This window comes from Rhinatrema bivittatum, chromosome 6, assembly GCF_901001135.1.
Source record: "Rhinatrema bivittatum chromosome 6, aRhiBiv1.1, whole genome shotgun sequence".
NCBI classification, from domain to species: Eukaryota; Metazoa; Chordata; class Amphibia; order Gymnophiona; family Rhinatrematidae; genus Rhinatrema; species Rhinatrema bivittatum.
In genome coordinates, this window is record NC_042620.1 from 89,068,942 (window position 1) to 89,091,318 (window position 22,377).

The following is a 22,377-nucleotide window of genomic DNA, read 5'->3' on the forward strand; positions in this document are numbered from 1 at the left end:
TAGGGAGTCTGTTGCTTTACCTGGCCAATTGGTGACTAGAATAATATCACATAAATCAGAGGTTAACGAAACATATTGTCCTCATTATCCTTTATTCATAACATGACTTTACATCAACAGTTGTTTGTTATTGCGACCGGACCTTATATACCTCATTTACATACAATATTTATTATGCTTTAGTCATAACACATTTTATCCCAGGACAAGCAGGATGCTAGTCCTCCCATATGGGTGACATCATTGATGGAGCCCTATTGCGGAAAACTTTGTCAAAGTTTCTAGAAACTTTTGACTGGCACTCAAGCCCACTTTGCATGCCCAGCATGCCATGATATTCTCTGCCACAGGGGTCTCCCTTCAGTCTTCATTTTTCCACGCTGCTGTTGGCGTTGCGGAGCAGGAGCCTGTGTGAGTTTTTTCTGTTTGACTAAAAATCAGATTTAAAAAAAGCATTATTCTCTTCCATATCGGGGTCTCTCATGTTACCACCGGCTGGTGAGTAAATTTGGTCTCTTATACTCTTTGAGTAAAATTTTTTTCTCTCACGTTTTCTCATTTTCATCGACTGCTGTCTGTGAAAAAATATGGCCTGGGGATTTAAAAAATGTTCCAACTGTAATCGGACAATGTCCATTACATTGTATATAGTTTTGGTGATATGTATATAGTGATTTTGCTGTTCTCAATTTTATGTAAGGGCCCTGCCCAAAAGTTAACCTGTTTGCAATGTTATATGTAAGGGTTCTGCCCAATGGTTCCTGTTTAACTGTAAACCGATACGATGTGTGAACGGTTATCGGTATAAAAAAGACATTAAATAAATAAAATAAATAAATACATAGACTCAGTCGTCTCCGGCCAGAGTCTCTAAACGTCTAATACTGAAAAAGCGTCGTCCGGAAGGCTCGGGGGATCATTCATCGCCGACACTATCGATAGCATCGACGAAGTCAGCGACTGAACACCGTCCGAAGCATTGCCATCAGCACCGACACCCATCGATACCAGAGGCACTTCTCTCTCCGGAGGAACCGACCACGAAACGGCCTAGATTCCAGGAAACACCGGTACCTTAGACGCCGAGGCCTTCACCCCATATCGAAGCACCGATCGTCGAACCTCCACAGGGCCCTGTGGAAGGACCATCGACACATCCACCGCCACCATGTGTAGCTGCTCTGCCTGCACCAGCTATCACGGAGGAATTGATGGATTTCATCCGTCAAGCGGTGCTTCAAGCATTGAAGGATCAGCAGACATCTATGCCGGTGCCCGCACCGATGCCGGTGCCACAACCGAAGTCTATACCGAGGTGGCCATCGATGCCGATGTCACCTGGGGCTCCAGGGCATCCGGAGTTTGCAGTGTTCCAGCTTCTAATGAACAAATTCGATGAAATAATCAGTGCTCTTCCATCGACGCCATCCAAGCCACAAGAAGTCGTCCCTGGACGGATACCTTTAGATGATCCACAGCCAGGTCCTTCAGGGCTTTCTCGTCCACCAAGGTCTTCTCCAATGTCTCCACATCAGGATGACCCGTATGATACCTGGGACGACAGGCATACAGACACTTCTTCTGAAGGATTTATGTCTGATCCTTCTCCTCCAGAAGAACGAAAGAAATCTCCACCGGAGGATTTATCCTTTACAACTTTTGTTCAGGATATGGCAGACACCATACCGTTTGGTAGCTGAAGAGGACACAAGCCAGCAAACACTGGAGGTCCTCCAATTCGTGGACTCTCCAAAACAAGTCTTGGCTATACCTGTCCACGAAGTCCTCCTAGACTTAAAGCACAGACTCTGGGAGCACCCATGCTCAGTACCAGCCATAAATATGAGAGTGGACACCACTTATTTGGTACAATCTGTCCCCGGCTACCAGAAAGCACAACTGCCACATCAATCAGTTGAGTCTACACAAAAGAAATCTAAACGGATAAAGCCTCATTCCTCCACTCCTCCAGGCAAGGATCATCTATTCTTGGATTCCCTGGGCAGGAAAATTTATCAGGGAGCCATGCTAAACACAAGAATATCATCATATCAGTTATACATGACGCAATATCAGAGAAACCTGTGGAAACAGATGCAAGATTTTTCAAATTTGTTACCACAGCAATATCAAGAAGCAGCCCAAGCAATCATACACAAAGGACTTGAAGCTGGCAAGCACGAAGTCAGAGCCGCTTATGATAATTTTGAAATGGCCTCCAGAGTAGCAGTCTCTGGTATAAGTGCGCGTCACTGGGCATGGCTTAAGGCCTCAGACCTCAGGCCTGAGGTCCAAGAAAAATTGGTTGATTTGCCATGTGTGGGTGACAACCTTTTTGGCTCTAAGGTACAGGATGCTGTAGCACAATTAACGGAACACACAGAAACCCTGCGCCAACTGTCGTCAGTTCCACAGGATTCTGCTACACCATCTCGCCGACCTCCAAGGAAGGAATCTTGACGACCCTTCTATAGACAGAGGCGTTATTACCCTCCAGCATCAAGAGGCAGATCTTTTAGGCCGTAGCAAAGATCTCAGTTCAGGCAACCTAGAGCGGCTAGGCCTCAACCTCCGCTGCAGACGGGACCGGCTGCAGGCTTTTGAGGCAATCACCAGAGACCAAAGCCATCTCTACAACCCTCAACCAGATCTACCGGTAGGAGGCAGAGTATCCTCCTTTTTCAACCATTGAATACAAATAACAGACCAATGGGTACTCGCAATAATATCTTGAGGATACCAACTCAATTTTGTCTCAATTCCAAGAGATTCTCCTCCAAAACCTCTTCCAGTAAGTGAAAATCACATAATCCATCTACAAGTGGATAGCCATGTGGTACAACAAAAAAACAGGGAGGTATCGGCTCGTATCTCCTTTGTCAAGAAGCTGCACAGATTTAGGACTGGGCCCTGACACACTCAATGTTTCTCCGGGCCACTTATCTGGCAGGCATTCACAACGCAGTGGCAGATCGTCTGTCATCAGTTCCAACCACACGAATGGTCCCTGGATCTCTTAATAGTGACCAGGATATTTCAACGTTGGGGGCAACCAACAATAGACCTCTTTGCGTCACACCTGAATCACAAAGTGGACAGGTTGTGCGCTCTGCACAAACAGAAACACCAGGACGCCTTTGCTCGCCCTTGGAACTCAGGTCTTCTATACGTGTATCCTCAGATACTGCTCATAACCAAAACTCTAGTGAAGCTACAACAGGACAAGGGGTCCATGATACTCATAGCCCCGTATTGGCCTCGACAAATATGGTTTCCCACACTTCTAGACCCCTCGATCAGAGAACCAGTTTGCCTGGGTGTAGTTCCCAATCTCATAACTCAGGATCATCAGGGTCTGTTGCGCCATCCCAACCTTCAATCCCTATCCCTGACAGCATGGATGTTGAAAGCTTAATTTTACAACCACTCAATCTTTCAACCAATGTATCTCAAGTGCTTTTAGCTTCACGCAAACCTTCAACTCGAAAGAATTATTCTTCGAAATGGAAAAGGTTTACTTTGTGGTGCATGCAAAAGAACATTAACCCTTTCTCCTGCCCCACAACTTCTCTGCTGGACTATTTATGCCATCTGTCGGACTCTGGTCTCCAGACTAAATCTGTCAGAGTATACCTAAGTTCAATCTCAGCTTACCATAACAAGATGGGAGATGCACCAATATCCATACTACCTCTTGTTAGTAGGTTTATGAGAGGTTTAACTCAACTTAAGCCACCAATTCGGCCACCAGTCACAGAATGGGACCTTAATCTGGTCTTAACAAGACTCATGCTTTCTCCTTTTGAACCCATGACTTCCTGTGATCTTAAATTTCTCACATGGAAGACTATCTTCCTTATAGCCATTACATCAGCTAGAAGGGTTAGTGAGTTACAAGCACTTGTAACTCACCCTATACAAAATTCCTACATGACAGAGTGGTTCTCCGAACACATCCAAAATTCCTCCCCAAGGTAGTTACGGAATTCCACTTGAACCAATCCATAGTTTTACCCACATTCTTTCCAAGGCCTCATTCTCACCAAGGAGAATGGGCATTACATACCTTGGACTGTAGCGCGCGCTAGCATTTTACTTAGACTGCACTGCAGTCCACAGGAAATCCACTCAACACTTTTGTGTCTTATGATCCAAACAAACCGGGTAAGGCAGTGGGTAAACATACTCTATCCAATTGGCTAGCAGATTGCATACAATTTTGCTATGAAAAAGCAGGCCTTCCTCTACAAGGGCGAGTAAAGGCACATTCAGTAAGAGCAATGTCAACCTCGGTAGCACACTATAATTCAGTGCCAATTCTTGACATATGTAAAGCAGCAACATGGAGTTCTCTTCACACCTTTGCAGCTCATTACTGTTTAGACAAAGAAGGACAACAAGATTCAGCCTATGGACAATCTGTCTTAAAGAACTTGTTTCCAGTATAATCCCAACTCCTTCTACATCTTTGGCTGCCTCATTTTCACCAACAATACTTCAGTGTTGCTTCACTACAAAATGACTCAGCCTCTATAGCTTGCTAATCACCCATATGTGAGGACTAGCATCCTGCTTGTCCTGGGATAAAGCAAAATTGCTTACCTTGTAATAGGTGTTATCCCAGGACAGCAGGATGTAGTCCTCACGAAACCCACCTGCCACCCCGCAGAGTTGGGTCCAATACGTTTTATTTTATTTTTGCTAAAGCTTATTGCTACATACGAGACTGAAGGGAGACCCCTGTGGCAGAGAATAACATGGCATGCTGGGCATGCTGAGTGTGCCAGTCAAAAGTTTCTAGAAACTGACAGTTTTCCGCAATAGGGCTCCATCATTGATGTCACCCATATGTGAGGACTACATCCTGCTGTCCTGGGATAACACCTATTACAAGGTAAGCAATTTTGCTGTATCTTGAGACAAACACAATTTTTATTATGTTTTAATAGGGGGATTGGCAATGGGATGGGTAATGTGTGAGGTGTGGTGAATGAGGATCAAGCATGAATGGGGAGTTTTTGGGGGTATTATATTTGTAAATGATGGAGACAATATTTCCTTAGTGTAATAAATATTGTATGTAAATGAGGTATATAAGGTCCGGTTGCAATAATAAACTGTTGATGTAAAGTCATGTTATGAATAAAGAATAATCAGGACAATGTTTCGTTAACCTCTGATTTACGTGATATTATTCTATGTATCCTCAGGATATGCATGTATATATACCTCAATTGGTGACTAGGTCATCCTTGTCAGGTGTCATGTCCCTCCAACAATCAAGCTTCTCCAGGCCCTGTGCTTCCTGGTCAATTTCTTAAAATCCAACTTAATACCATCCTAGAGGACCCAGCTCATAAGGAGTCTGGATAGAGTCACTTAAGGAGAAGGCATTTCTATCTACTGAGAAAGAGAGCTAGAGTTCTTTTGGGCCTCATGAGGTCCCTTCAGCAGCAGGACTAGAGATTAGTAAGGTCAGCCATTGTCTTCCTTGTTCACATGGCACAGGATAGTACATGTGGTTCCTCTGATTCATCTGAATCTGATTGTGTGATGGTCATTACAGCATGCATCTTTAGGCAACCTAATTACCGGGGATTCAGAATACTGTGAACTCTTAACATAGCTCTTTAGCCCCACAAGTGGTCTTTAGATCAAGTAGTTGTGAATGTCTTGTTGTGGTGTTGGGGAATGCCAACAATTGATGTATTCACATTGGACAACTGAAAGGCTGAAGTTCTGCTTCATACATCAGCTCCATATATTTTTGTGCTAAGCTGGAATGTCTAAGCATATCCACCAATTCCTTTCATTGCCAGAATTATCCAGAAAGTAATTTGGGCAAGGAGAGGGTGATCCAGCTTGGCCATGGCAGGTATGGTACCCTTACCTCTTCAGTCTGTCAGTTCATAATGCAGTTCACCTGGATGTGTGTCCAACTCTCATCACCTAGGACAGTGGAAAAATCTACACCCAAAACTGACATCACTTGTCCTCATGCCATTGATGAACCCCCACAGTATTCTCATGCCTACTCCTTCCCAAGGAGGTGGAGGATTTGTCTATTTCAGCTGGGAATTCTTGAACCCTTTTCAAAATAGTCAGTCTCACCAAAGATACTACAAACTCCCCAGATAACTTACCCGAAAACAGAAGCAATGACATAGCTAGATTTTTTAATGATAAAATTGAGAACCCGTGAACCAAAATACCAAAGACACCCAAACAAGAGTTTAAAATGTGTAAAAGATGTGACACAATGGTCCAAATTCGATGAGATAACTAACATTGAGGTCGAGAACATGCTTAGACAACTTAACTCCGCCCCACATAAAATAGATACATTACCCATATTAGAAATAAGTTTCCTGACATCACCGCTCCAACTATTGCAAAAATTATAAACTCCTCCCTAGAAGGTCACATGCCAGAAATACTGAAAGGAGCAATCATCAAACCAATATTAAAGAAAAAAAAACACGGACCCCCTTAACACTAACGAACTATAGGCCAGTCTCCAACCTACCTCTAATGCCAAAATTGAAAAAACAGTGCAAAATCAACAATCTGAGCACTTAGATAATAACAATATCCTTTACCCATCACAACATGGTTTCTGTAAACTCTACAGCACTGAAATTCTTTTAACACTCTATTTGAAAAAATAACCCTAAAAACAGGAGTTTCACAAGGATCGGCACTTTCAGCTACTCTAACATATATCTACTTCCACTATGCCATCTCCTTGCAGGACTAGGAATCATACATTGTTTATGCTGATGACATTCAATTAATCCTACCAATAGAGGACACCATTGAAAAAACAATAAGTTTAGCCATTATGTATCTAGACATAATAAAACTACTAAACCAAATGGAGCTGAAAATCAACATCAATAAAACTGAATTCATACACTTAGAAAGCATAAACATTACACAAATTCCAATAATTCTCAACCGCAACAAAAAAAAAAAGTGAATTAGCCGAGAAGGTATGCAACCTCTGAGTAGTAATTGACACAGAGCTAAACTTCAAACAGCACATAACACTAAAAGTTAAAGAAGGGTATGCTGAACTTATGGTACTTAGAAAACTTAAACCATTACTGTCGCTGCCAAACTTTCGCACAGTGCTTCAATCACTGATGTTTGCAAGCATGACTACTGCAATGCATTACTACTTGGTTTACCTTACAGTACCGTAAGACCACTGCAAATATTACAAAACTCCACAGCTAGAATTCTCACTGCAAAAAGTAAAAAAGTTCACATCACAGATACACTAGCCGAACTACATTGGCTACCCATAGAACAAAGAGTTCAGTTCAAAGCACTTGCACAAATTTATCCATGACGAAAAAGCAGAATGGCTGAACACAGCACTTCAAGTACACGTTCCACATAGGAATTTAAGATCAGCAAACAAAGCCCTCTTAACCATTGACTAACCCAGGTTAGGGAACGTGCCCTGTCTCTGGCCGGTCCCATATTATGGAACACTATGCCCCTTGATCTAAGACTTCAGAGAAATCAAACTTTTTAAAATAAACCTCAAAACCTGGCTCTTCAAACAAGCCTTCGATAAAGAAAACGACGCAAGCAAATAAATAAGGATAAGCAGATAAAGAGCACCCAGCACACAATCTCCAGATACTACCTGGAAATTATTTTATCCCTCAGATAATCGTAGTCCACAAACAGACAGGTTGAATAGCAAAACATATACTCTCGCATGAGAATTTCCTCAGTGTAAATTCCATGTCATAAACCAAATAGTACTTAATGTGTATTTGTTACTGGATAATATTGGCACCCTCTAGGAAAAGTATCTATTTTTTTATATATGTGCCCTATTGTAAACCTTTATGATGGTAAATAACTTAATGACGGTATATAAAAACTTTTAAATAAATAAATTAAAATAAAATAAACCAGAAAATCATGTGGTTTCAATGGAAGAGGTTCTCTGTATGGTGTGGGACCAGCCATAAGAACATAAGATTTGCCATACTGGGTCAGACCAAAGATCCATCAAGCCCAGTATCTTGATTCCAACAGTGGCCAATCCAGATCACAAGTACCTGGCAAAATCCCAAAAGTTCAATAGATTCAGTGCTGCTTATCCCAGGATAAGCAGAAGATTTCCCCATCCACCTTAACGATTTATGCGCTTATCTTCCAGGAACTGTCTAAACCTTTTTTAAACCCAGCTACACTAACAACTTTCACCACATCCTCTAGCAATGAACGCCACAGTTAAATTATGTGAGTAAAAACATATTTTCTCCTATTTGTCTACGTATCACCTAGTAACTTCATTGGCTGTACCCTAGTCATTGTACTTTTTGAAAGAGTTAACAGATTTGCGTTTACCCGTTCCACCCCCACTCATCATTGCACAGACCCCTATCATATCTCTCCTCAGCCATCTCTTCTCCAAACTGAAGAGCCCTATCTTCTTTAGAATTTCCTTACAGGGAATTGTTCCACTCTTAACATTTTGCCCTTATCTGTACCTTTTCTAATTCCAATACATCATTTATCCCAGGACAAGCAGGATGCTAGTCCTCACATATGGGTGACGTCATTGAATGGAGCCCAGGCGGGAAAACTTTCTGTCAAAGTTTCTAGAAACTTTTGACTGGCCCAGTGAGGCCACTGAGCATGCCCAGCATGCTATGATATTCTCTGCCACAGGTGTCTCTCTTCAGTCTTCGTTTTTTCCGCGCTGCAGCCAGCATCGCGGAACCGGAGCCGTTGAGTTTTTTTCTCAACCTTCTTGTGACTATTTAGTCTATAAAACGTGATATTCTCTCTGACAAACTCTCTCGGGGTCTCTCCTTACCGGCCGGTAAGTAACCCAGTCTCGAATTTAATTTTCGGAGAGTAGGAAAATTTACCTCAGTCGAATCGACGGCCGTCATTCGATAGAAATGTCGACAGGATTTAAAAAATGTCCTGTTTGTGCTAGGAAAATGTCACTCACAGATCCGCACACCGAATGTGTGATGTGTTTGGGTGACAAACATGATGTACAGAATTGTCTGCAATGTGCAGAAATGACGCCGAAATCGAGGAAAACCAGGCTTGAAAAAAATGGAACATTTATTCAGCCTGCAACTTATACCTTCCCCGTCGCAGTCGTTGAGGTCGTCTCCGGCTGGAGCGACTAAGCGAGTGATACTTAAAAAACCTCGCCCGGGACCGTCGGGGGATCATTCCTCTCTTTCCTCGTCTTCGACGTCACCAAAATCGTCCGAAAAATCGAAGTCAAACATCGACATCGACACAGAAGCCCCCCGTTGTCTGACTCTGCTTCCCAGCAGCCCTCGACAGCTAAGCGGCCTAGAACACAGGAAACGTCGGAGTCTTCCACGCCTCGGCCTACCTCGACTCCATTGATGACACCAGATCCAATACAAACTACGTGTCAGGAACTGGTACCTCAGTCTGCGCCACCGCCCACAGCCGCTCTGATTTCAACGGTTGTGCGGCCGGAATTGTCTGATTTCATCCGACAAGCGATTTCTCAGGCTTTCAAAGAACAGTTTACAATGCCGACTTCATTGTCGATGCCGATGATTTCCACATCGATGCCGGCAAATTTGCCGATGCCGGTGGGCACACCGATGCCGGGGCCATTCTTGACCCTGACGGTACACACAGACTCGACGTAGACACCGAAGATCATAACGTCATCGACGTCGATATATGCACAAATTCCAGTGATATCTTCCATGTTACCACCGGCGACGGACTCGACACCAAGGGCACCACCCTTGACAGCTTCATCGAGGACACCCATTCTTCCCTCGACAATAACAGAGCAGGACACTAGTGATTCTCAAGAATTGGCACTTTTTCAACGCCTTTTCAAAAAATATCACAAACTTGTCGACACAGCTCCTCAAAAAGCCATGGAAGTGACTCCTCCTACAATATCCATCGATGACCCATTACCTGGGCCATCAGGTGTTTTTACAAGGAAAATCCCAAGAACTCCTTAACAGCCAGAGGAAGAAGATTCTTGGGATGATCCAGGATCAGATACTTCTTCTGAAGAGTTCATGTCCGAACCATCACCTCCTGAAGAAAGGAAAAGGTCACCACCTGAGGACTTATCTTTTTCAAGTTTTGTCCAAGAGATGGCGGATACAATTCCATTTAAACTCTCATCAGAAGATGATTCAAGACAGCATACCTTAGAGGTGCTGCAATTCGTGGACCCGCCAAAACAAGTTCTGGCAATCCCCATCCATGAAGTCCTATTGGATCTACAGCAATGAGTGTGGGAACACCCATGCACTGTTCCAGCAGTCAATAAGCGTCTAGACACTACCTACCTGGTGCAGCAGGCACCAGGCTTTCAAAAGGCACAGCTACCACATCAATCTGTGGTAGTAGAATCTGCAGTAATAATGGGAGACTTCAATTACCCCAATATAGACTGGGTAAATGTATCATCGGGTCACGCTAGAGAGATAACGTTCCTGGATGGAATAAATGATAGCTTTATGGAGCAATTGGTTCAGGAACCAACGAGAGGGAGCAATTTTAGATCTAATTCTCAGTGGAGCACAGGACTTGGTGAGAGAGGTGTAACGGTGGTGGGGCCGCTTGGCAATATTGATCATAATATGATCAAATTTGATTTAATGACTGGAAAAGGAACAGTGTGCAAATCCAAGGCTCTCGTGCTAAACTTTCAAAAGGGAAACTTTGATAAAATGAGAAAAATTGTTAGAAAAAAACTGAAAGGAGCAGCTACAAAAGTAAAAAAATGTCCAAGAGGCGTGGTCATTGTTAAAAAATACCATTCTAGAAGCACAGTCCAGATGTATTCCACACATTAAGAAAGGTGGAAAGAAGGCAAAACGATTACCAGCATGGTTAAAAGGGGAGGTGAAAGAAGCTATTTTAGCCAAAAGATCTTCATTCAAAAATTGGAAGAAGGATCCAACAGAAGAAAATAGGATAAAGCATAAACATTGGCAAGTTAAATGTAAGACATTGATAAGACAGGCTAAGAGAGAATTTGAAAAGAAGTTGGCTGTAGAGGCAAAAACTCACAGTAAAAACTTTTTAAAATATTTCCGAAGCAGAAAGCCTGTGAGGGAGTCAGTTGGACCATTAGATGATCGAGGGGTTAAAGGGGCACTTAGAGAAGATAAGGCCATCGCGGAAAGATTAAATGATTTCTTTGCTTTGGTGTTTACTGAAGAGGATGTTGGGGAGGTACCCGTAATGGAGAAGGTTTTCATGGGTAATAATTCAGATGGACTGAATCAAATCATGGTGAACCTAGAAGATGTGGTAGGCCTGATTGACAAACTGAAGAGTAGTAAATCACCTGGACCGGATGGTATACACCCCAGAGTTCTGAAGGAACTAAAAAATGAAATTTCAGACCTATTAGTAAAAATTTGTAACTTATCATTAAAATCATCCATTGTACCTGAAGACTGGAGGATAGCAAATGTAACCCCAATATTTAAAAAAGGCTCCAGGGGCGATCCGGGAAACTACAGACCGGTTAGCCTGACTTCAGTGCCAGGAAAAATAGTGGAAAGTGTTCTAAACATCAAAATCACAGAACATATAGAAATACATGGTTTAATGGAACAAAGTCAGCATGGCTTTACCCAGGGCAAGTCTTGCCTCACAAATCTGCTTCACTTTTTTGAAGGAGTTAATAAACATGTGGATAAAGGTGAACCGGTAGATATAGTATACTTGGATTTTCAGAAGGCATTTGACAAAGTTCCTCATGAGAGGCTTCTAGGAAAAGTAAAAAGTCATGGGATAGGTGGCGATGTCCTTTCGTGGATTGCAAACTGGCTAAAAGACAGGAAACAGAGTAGGATTGAATGGGCAATTTTCTCAGTGGAAGGGAGTGGACAGTGGAGTGCCTCAGGGATCTGTATTGGGACCCTTACTTTTCAATATATTTATAAATGATCTGGAAAGAAATACGATGAGTGAGATAATCAAATTTGCAGATGACACAAAATTGTTCAGATTAGTTAAATCACAAGCAGATTGTGATAAATTGCAGGAAGACCTTGTGAGACTGGAAAATTGGGCATCCAAATGGCAGATGAAATTTAATGTGGATAAGTGCAAGGTGATGCATATAGGGAAAAATAACCCATGCTATAATTACACAATGTTGGGTTCCATATGAGGTGCTACAACCCAAGAAAGAGATCTAGGTATCATAGTGGATAACACATTGAAATCGTCGGTGCAGTGTGCTGCGGCAGTCAAAAAAGCAAACAGAATGTTGGGAATTATTAGAAAAGGAATGATGAATAAAACGGAAAGTCATAATGCCTCTGTATCGCTCCATGGTGAGACCGCACCTTGAATACTGTGTACAATTCTGGTCGCCGCATCTCAAAAAAGATATAATTACGATGGAGAAGGTACAGAGAAGGGCTACCAAAATGATAAGGGGAATGGAACAACTCCCCTATGAGGAAAGACTAAAGAGGTTAGGACTCTTCAGCTTGGAGAAGAGACGACTGAGGGGGGATATGATAGAGGTGTTTAAAATCATGAGAGGTCTAGAACGGGTAGATGTGAATCGGTTATTTACTCTTTCGGATAGTAGAAAGACTAGGGGGCACTCCATGAAGTTAGCTTGGGGCACATTTAAAACTAGTCGGAGAAAGTTCTTTTTTACTCAACGCACAATTAAACTCTGGAATTTGTTGCCAGAGAATGTGGTCCGTGCAGTTAGTATAGCTGTGTTTAAAAAAGGATTGGATAAGTTCTTGGAGGAGAAGTCCATTACCTGCTATTAAGTTCACTTAGAGAATAGCCACTGCCATTAGCAATGGTTACATGGAATAGACTTATTTTTTGGGTACTTGCCAGGTTCTTATGGCCTGGATTGGCCACTGTTGGAAACAGGATGCTGGGCTTGATGGACCCTTGGTCTGACCCAGTATGGCATTTTCTTATGTTCTTATGTTCTTATGCCCAGAGAAAATCTAAAAGGGTACGTCCACATTCTTCAGCTCCTCCAGGGAAGGATCATCGTTTTCTGGACTCCCTAGGTAAAAAAGTGTACCAAGGTGCACTTTTATCTTCCAGAATCTCTGCCTAGCAACTGTACATGACACAGTACCAAAGGGATCTCTGGAAGCAAATGGAGCACCTCACAAATTCTTGCAGATTCTTGAAACTGCTCTCCCAGAGCAGTTTCAAGAATCTGCACAATCCATTATCACAAAAGGCCTCGAGGCTGGGAAACAGGAGGTAAGGGCTGCTTATGACAACTTTGACACAGCCTCAAGAACAGCAGCAGCTGGCATTACAGCAAGAAGATGGGCCTGGTTGAAGGCATCAGATCTCAGGCCTGAAGTACAAGACAAGCTAGTAGATCTGCCATGCCGTGGGGATAACTTGTTTGGAGAGAAGGTACAGGATGCTGTCCAACAACTTAAGGATCACACGGAGACCTTAAGACAGCTATCACAACTGCCTCAAGAACCAACCACCCAGGCCCCTAGACGTTTTCCCCGAAGGGAACCTAGACGCCCATATTACAGGCCAAGAAGGTACTATAATCAGCCTACAAACAGAACTAGACCTTCTAGGCCTACCCAGCGCTCTCAGGCCAGACAACAAAGACCAGCTCGTGCTCAGCCTCCTCCTCAGACTGGTCCAGCTACGGGTTTTTGAACACACATCCAGAGATCAGACCCACCCTCCAAAACCCCAAACACATACCAGTGGGAGGAAGGATTTCCTATTTCCAATCAAATTGGGAAAACATAACCACAGACCAATGGGCACTTTCCATTGTAGCTCACGGTTACAAACTAAATTTTCTCTCAATTCTTCCAGAATTCCCACCAACTTCCTACCCACGACAAAATTCCCAAATAATTCAGTTACAAATAGAATTATCCACCCTTCTGACAGCCAGGGCCATTCAACCAGTGCCCAGGTCTCAGCAGGGCAGAGGATTCTACTCCAGATATTTCCTCATCCCAAAGAAAACTGGAGGCCTACGTCCCATCCTAGACCTCAGAAATCTCAACAAATTTCTAAAGAAAGAAAGGTTCGGGATGGTCTCACTAGGCACAATGCTACCACTTCTTCAAACAGGAGATTGGCTCTGTTCTCTGGATCTTCAAGATGCTTACGCCCATATACCAATATACCCTCCTCATCGCAAGTATCTGCGCTTCAAGGTGGGCCTTCAACATTACCAATACAGAGTACTGCCATTCGGACTAGCTTCTGCTCCCAGAGTGTTCACCAAATGTCTGGCAGTAATAACAGCACACCTACACAGGCAAGGTGTACATGTGTTCCCATATCTAGACGATTGGCTCATCAGAAGCCAATCTCAACAAGGAGCAATACAGTCCCTCAACAAAACTATTGCTCTGCTACACTCCATGGGATTTCTCATCAATTATCCAAAATCACATCTAACTCCAAACCATCTCCTACAATTCATAGGAGCAGATTTAAACACCAACCTATCAAAGGCATTTCTACCAGAAGATCGAGCAAACACACTGTCTCTACTGGCAAGCTCGATTCACTCCAAGAAACAAGCAACAGCTCATCAGTTTCTCACATTACTAGGCCACATGGCCTCCACGGTTCATGTCACTCCCATGGCAAGACTGGCCATGAGAATAACACAATGGACTTTTAAGATCACAATGGATCCAAGCCATTCAACCACTTTATTCTCCAATTCAAGTAACTCACCAACTACGCTCTTCTCTACTGTGGTGGGTGAGCAAGGACAATCTGTGCAAGGGCCTACCCTTTCAACAACCAGTCCCACAAGTAACTCTGACTACAGATGCATCCACCTTGGGTTGGGGAGCTCACATAGGTGAATCTCCAAACACAAGGAACATGGACAAAGCTCGAAGCAACATTTCAAATCAATTTCCTGGAACTTCGAGCTATACGTTATGCTCTACATGCCTTCAAGGACTGCCTCTCAAACAAGACTCTGCTGATCCAAACAGACAACACAATAGCCATGTGGTACATCAAACAGGGAGGGACAGGCTCGTACCTTCTTTGTCAAGAGGCAGCTCAGATATGGGGTTCGGCCTTGGAAAACTCCATATTTCTCAAGGCCACTTACCTAGCAGGCATTCACAATGTAGTGGCGGACAGACTCGGTTGTCAATTCAAACCACACGAATGGTCACTAGATCCTACAGTAGTGACCAGGATATTTCAACGTTGGGGACAACCAACAGTAGACCTCTTTGCATCACATCTGAATCACAAAGTGGACAACTACTGTTGCCTATACAACCTGAACAGGCCATCCAAGGACGCCTTTGCTCGCCCTTGGAACTCAGGCCTATTATATGCGTATCCTCCGATACCACTCATAACCAAAACTCTAGTGAAGCTACAACAGGACAAGGGGACCATGATACTCATAGCCCCATATTGTCCTCGACAAGTATGGTTTCCCACATTGCTAGACCTCTCAGTCAGGGATCCCATTCGCCTGGGAGTAGCTCCCACTCTCATAACTCAGGATCAGGGTCTGTTGCGCCATCCCAACCTTCAATCCCTATCCCTGACGGCTTGGATGTTGAAAGCTTGATTTTACAACCACTCAATCTTCCAGCTAACATTTCCCAAGTTCTTATAGCTTCACGTAAACCTTCCACAAGGAAGAACTACGCTTCCAAATGGAAGAGATACACTTTGTGGTGCAGGCAAAAAGACATCAATCCTTTCACTTGCCCCACAAAGTCTTTATTGGACTACCTGTACCATCTTTCAGAATCTGGTCTACAAACTTCATCTGTAAGAGTACATTTAAGTGCAATTTCAGCGTACCATAATCAGGTATCAGATGCACCTATTTCTACACAACCTCTAGTAAGAAGATTTATGAGAGGTTTAATTCTTCTTAAACCACCAATTAGACACCCAGTCACTCAATGGGATCTAAATTTGGTTCTATCTAGACTCATGCGTTCTCCCTTTGAACCCATTGATTCCAGTGACCTGAAATTTCTTACATGGAAAACTATCTTCCTCATAGCCATTACATCAGCTAGAAGGGTTAGTGAGTTACAAGCACTAGTCACATATGAACCCTACACTAAGTTCTTACATGACAGAGTGGTTCTCCGTACTCATCCTAAATTCCTCCCTAAGGTAGTTACGGAATTCCACTTAAACCAATCTATAGTTTTACCCACTTTCTTTCCACGGCCTCATGCTCACCAAGGAGAAAGGGGCCTTACACACCTTAGATTGCAAGCGTACTCTGTCTTTCTACTTAAACCGCACTGCAGTTCATAGGAAATCCAATCAACTCTTTGTTTCCTATGACCCAAACAAGCCAGGTAAAGCAGTGGGTAAACATACTCTATCCAACTGGTTAGCAGATTGCATACAGTTTTGCTATGACAAAGCAGGCCTTCCTCTCCAAGGGCGAGTAAAAGCACATGCAGTAAGGGCAATGTCAACCTCAGTTGCACACTATCGTTCAGTGCCAATACTTGACATATGTAAAGCAGCAACATGGAGTTCTCTTCACACATTTGCAGCTCATTACTGTTTGGACAAGCAAGGAAGACAAGATTCAGCCTATGGACAATCTGTCTTAAAGAACTTGTTTCCAGCTTAAACCCAACTCCTACTACAACCGAACTGCTGTGATCTTCGGCTGACTAATTCAACAAAAACATAGCACTACACAATGACTCAGCCTCTAGCTTGCTATTCACCCATATGTGAGGACTAGCATCCTGCTTGTCCTGGGATAAAGCAAAATTGCTTACCTTGTAATAGGTGTTATCCCAGGACAGCAGGATGTAGTCCTCACAGAACCCACCCGCCACCTCGCGGAGTTGGGCCTTCTATTTTTATTTTTCTTTTTGCTAAAGCTTTTGCTACATACTAGACTGAAGAGAGACACCTGTGGCAGAGAATATCATAGCATGCTGGGCATGCTCAGTGGCCTCACTGGGCCAGTCAAAAGTTTCTAGAAACTTTGACAAAGTTTTCCCGCCTGGGCTCCGTTCAATGACGTCACCCATATGTGAGGACTACATCCTGCTGTCCTGGGATAACACCTATTACAAGGTAAGCAATTTTGCTTTCTGAAATGTGGTGACCAGAACTATATGCAGTACTCCCAAAGTGCAGTTGCACCATGGAGTGATACAGAGACATTGATATTCTCCATCCTTTCCTAATCCCTAGCATTCTGTTTGCTTTCTTGGCTGCCTGCGAGATCCCTTATGTGGCTCAAGGAATTTATACCAAAATCTCTTCTTCCTATCCTCAGTCCTTCTCTCTCCCCCCCCCCCCCCCCCACCCCGATTAAAGTGTCTTTCTGTACCATTGCAACATATAGGGTGGATGGGGTTTGTCTTTCTCCACTCTTGATCAGATTTTATGAAGGGATTGTGGCATTCCACGCATCTGGTCTGTAAACATAGAGTGTCTTGGGACCTCAGCGTGGTCCTGACTCAGTTCGTTAAACCTCCCTTCAAAACTCTCAATTCGGTGAAGTTAGTTTCTGACCTGGAAAGTTTCTTTTGGCAGTCACTTTGGCATGAAGAATAAGCAAATTACATGCTGTGCTCTCTCATACATCACACCTATAGTTCTTTTACAACATGTCCCAGGGAGACAGTAACTTTGGACAGGCAGTTCTGTGTAGCCTGTTCACCCAGTCATCCATTCTTCACCTGTATTGCCAGGTTGTCTGACAAGTAGGTGTTCTACAAAGCAACCCTCAGCTTGGGTACCTCACAAATGTCTGATTTTAATCCTGCTGGTTGACAGAGAGCAAGTTTGCGTGCCTGTAAATAGTTCTCGGTAGATGGTAACTTAAATTAGTCATACTTTTAATACCCTCCTGCCTCCCTGGAGAATTGACGGTCACTAAAGCTTGAGCTCCTGAAGAGACTGAGAGTCTCACGAGCAACTACCGTGTTCTGATTTTCTAAGTCTTAAACTGGGTTTATTTATGTTGGTGCCATAAGATGAAGTCACCTACAAGTTATAACTGATTTGAACTTGTCTGTGGAGAACACTGTTTTTAGGTAAGCAAACTTGCTTTCTTGACACTGTTAAAACAATAAAGCAAAGCTGTTATACTTAAGACATTTTCTCTTGATGTTCTTAAATCTGACCAAGAATGGTAATGTGTGGATGATGTATCACAGAATAATCTGTTCTTTTTTTACTATACATTTGATTACAAAAACCTGATCCTGAGACATCTCTTCTTACTATTTATTTTAAATCTCTACATGAAATTTTCTTTCATATTTAAAGCGGGATTACCTTAAATTGCTACAGGAAGAACAGGACATTAAGACGACAAAGATTATTTTTGCTCAAACTTTAGTTTCTAATTTTTGTAGCATGTATAGGTTAATGCTAGCCTGATAAAAGAATTTTTGCAATAAAGATTTTGTCTTCTGTGACAGGACCAATCTGAGAACATTAGTTCCCCTTTGTGCCTGACTTGTAGTGAATGACAGAAAATGGAGGTTTACAATTAGATTTTGGGAGACCAGGGTTCAACATCTGAGCTCAATATATATATATATATATATATATCACATAGTTTCCTCCCTAACTCAGTAAATGTGCACCGGTGTCTATGCTAGGTGTCAAATTTATACGCTGCTTTCTGCAGCCCAAGCATCAAAACTGACCTCAGGAATTGAACCCTGGTCTCCCAAAATCTAATTGTAAACCTCTATTTTCTGTCAGTCACATGTATTTGTTGCTGCATCTGAACAGCCAAAAATGGACCACCACTTTTCTACATTTTTGGAAAATACAAACTCAATTTTTGTATATTCTAGTTTTGAAGAAAAAATATTAATGTTTGTATATGCCATGATATTGGTTACTCTGGCTACTGAGAATATCCTTGTGATTGAGGTTGAAGGTGAGCCACAGTTCTGTGCTGTATAGCAAAGTAGGTGCCAGATATAAGCTGATATTTTATCTGCTGAAAATACTCATGTAGCACATAAAACAGTTTGTTCTGTGTTTTGCAATAAATGCCATGATATATTTGGGAGGGTGGACACTTGCAGGAGATCCATCAGAGTCTTTGCCATTGTGTGAAGCTGATGTGAATTTAAAATTGCAATAGCTTTTCTTTAGAGTAACACAAAAGGAGGTTCACAGCAGCAAACAATTTGGATGACATAGCTGAGAATAGTTTGCTCAGCCCTGCTATAGAAGACCTTTTGAACTGTGGACCCCTTTCCATTCATGCAATTGGCTGTCCACCCCAAAATGGGTCACTATATATTTGTGTATGTGTGATACACACATAAATGAAGTGTAGTCACCAGGCACCCACACTGCTAACCAATGGCTCAAAGCCCTCATTTTATTTCTCCAAGTTGTTGAAAGGAGCAAGTACACACACAGACCCCCCACACAGATACAAACACCACACCCAGGCACAGAGGCACATACAGGCAGACATAGACCATATACACAGACCAAAGCATACTAGACAGACCCAGAGGCCAGATCCCACAATGGTAGTGGTAAGGACTAGAAAATGTTTTGGGGAAAAAACAGGTGCCAGCCAAACATTTTTAGGGACTGAGGAAAACTCCATCTCAGCCTGCCCAACTCCCCCCTCTCCCACCCCCCATGGTTTTCACTAATTTTTCTATTTTTGTATTTTACTTAGGTTGCTCATTTTTTCCCATGTTTTGATTTCCTTATTGTTTCTTTTTGAGTTTTCCCTTCCCCCGCCCCAGCTTTCTCTCTGATCTCCTTGCTCATTCCTCTCCAACTGTACTGCTTCTTTTCCCTTAGTGGGCAACAACTGTGATCTCTCCTGGGTAGAGACCCAGCAGCAACAGGAAATTCTGGCCTAGGGCCCCTGAGGATTGTAAGTCTTCCTGGGTTGTGGAACACCACAGTGGCCGTTCCCATGTCCAGTTCTGTTGCAGAGAAAGTAGCTCCCCACCTGGGCCCACCACAGCAGAAGCAGCTCATCTCCCTGACCCACTGTGGCATTCTTACAATGATATTACTATGCTTTCAAATAAGCGATCTCCTGTACTCCAGCCAAGTTATCACTCCCTGTTAAATGTAATTTCTTTTCTTTTCTTCTAATGTTTGATGTAAACCGATGTGATATGACTTGTCATGAATGTTGGTATAAAAAAGAATTAAATAAATATTCTGTTTCTTCTCCTGAGCTTGCAGTACCTTCATAGCACAGAGATGCTACAGTGTAGCGCTTCTATTTCTTCTCCAATTGGGCAAGCAGTGTGTGCCCCCCTTTAGGATTATTCAAGCCCCCCCACCCCCGTTTGCTCATACCTGATGCTAATGAACAACTTTAAGTTGTATCGAAATACCCGTGTAAAAAAAAAAACCAACAACCTTCTGTTTTTCTTGTATATGTTTAATAAAGTTGTTCTTTTCCCACTTCTTAGCTTAAAACATATTTGGAGAATGAACCTTCAGGTATATCAATTTTTTCCAGCTATCTGGAGAAGAGATTCAACAGTATGGATAACTGGGTAGAAGAGATTTGTACGTGGTTTACAACAGAACATGAAAAGATTGAATAGACTTCTTCATTATGAGTCTCACAAACGTTATATGTTGAGGGTTGAATGGCTTCGAGGTTTTAATGACCTGGGTTTGTTCCTCTAACTTGTTACACAGCTCTCTGATTTAGTGGTATGTTCAATAAGCCATTCTTCATTCTACTCCTCTTTTAAAATCTCTGGATATTTTATCCTTTTTACAGGATATTTTTACAAATGGCCCTCTGCTTAGATAATTGTAATGCAGTTAATTTGAAAATGAGAAAAATTGTAAATGTACAATTAAGTCTGAAAGTTTTTCTTCAGAATTGTATTTTATTTTAGCAGCTTCTGAGGATGATTCTGAAGGAGACAGTGATGGCAGTAGAACCTTCTGACACCGTGAAGCTGTAAAAGGCCTCAAAGGACTACTACAAAAAGCTGAAATAAAAGTAACAGAAGTATCATAGATATGCATTTGTATTTTGTTTTCTTATTTTCCTTATGAAATTCCATAGATTTGATAATTTGAGATTCTTGCTGCACTAAAGAACGCAATTTAAAATCAAAGATGCATTTATAGAGGTGCAAGAACTATGGAACTAACTTTATGGAAATAAGGTGTTTGCCTTGTTTGGCTTGGTCCAAAATTTAAGCAAGCATTTTTTTCATGTTAGTACATTTTTAATTCCTATAATGATATTTATGGAAATTGTCAGTTTTTGTAACGCTGCTCTTTCACAAGAGCTATAGTGTTATATTGATCCTAGTGGGTTTGGCAAAAAAAAAAAAAAAAAAAATTTCTTTATTAAAAAAAAAAATATATAAAAAAATCATGCCTTAAGTTGCAGTTAGTTTGTAATGGCTTGCTTCAAATGTTGGCAGATACAAATGGGGTTTCATAGAGGGTTTAGTTAATTCATTTGGTATTCAGCAATAAAAACTTGTGGGGTACTTCTTAAATGTTAATGCTTTTCTAAATGTACAATTGAACTGGCAGCTGCTGATTATCTGCATTGGTTTGCAGTTGGACTGTTCCATCTTTGAGTATTACAGCTGTAAAATATAGCAGTCAGCATTTGCTGCAGCTGTCACTGAATAAGAATATTGAACTCTAACCAAGTTTAGACCTTTTTTTAAACCCATCTCTCACCATGTTTGTTAAACACTTGCTAGTGTTTTAAATCATGTCACTTGTTTATGGTTAAAAGAATAAAGAGAATGTCACAATCCTTTGTGGTTTTATTTTTTTTAGTTTTGATGTACTGTTCTGTTTTTGCAATATCACTCATTTCCCAAAACAAATTAAAATTACTTGCCTTATCTTTCTAACTTCCAAAGCGAGGTACAATATTTACAAAACATAAATTACAAAATAACATGCCTAAATATAATAGCCAAACTTATATAATATCCATAATAAAATAACTTTTAACTATTCATCCTAATGGAGAAAAGTAATTTAAAAAAAGCATACATTTCATAATCTCAACATGGCAAAGTCATAAGATGGGAAGGGTAGAGAAAACACCAAACATAACATTTATTTTAAAAACCAATCAAGCCAATCCTAGAAGATCTTTTGATATGGAAGAGAAATGGACAATGAACAATGGCAGAAGCCAGTGCTAAAAGCAAATGGGGGGGGGAGGGGAAGTAGTCTTTCAAACCATATGCTTGACCAAATAAACATCTCTTCAGGGGCTTAAGAAAATACTGAGATCATCCTGATCCCCTTCAGGGAACCCCTTCCAAAGCTTCGGTGCATAAATTTTTTTTTTTTAATTTTTATTGGAGTTTTCAATATCACAAACAAGACAACCCAAAAAAA

The 22,377-nt window shown here is 41.9% G+C and overlaps 1 protein-coding gene across 3 annotated transcripts in view; it reads left to right on the forward strand.

Moving 5' to 3' along the window:
- Positions 1–21,778, forward strand: part of LOC115093599 (E3 ubiquitin-protein ligase MARCH7-like) — a 184,058-nt gene extending 162,280 nt beyond the window's left edge. For 2 of the 3 annotated variants that reach the window (XM_029605579.1, XM_029605581.1), the window contains exon 8: positions 20,892–21,778. In XM_029605579.1, the coding sequence (XP_029461439.1) occupies positions 20,892–20,944 (53 nt within the window). In that variant the 3' untranslated portion in view covers positions 20,945–21,778. The remainder of the gene's footprint in view (positions 1–20,891) is intronic. The other variant, XM_029605580.1, reaches the window with a different exon arrangement.
- The last annotated feature ends 599 nt before the right edge of the window (positions 21,779–22,377 follow it).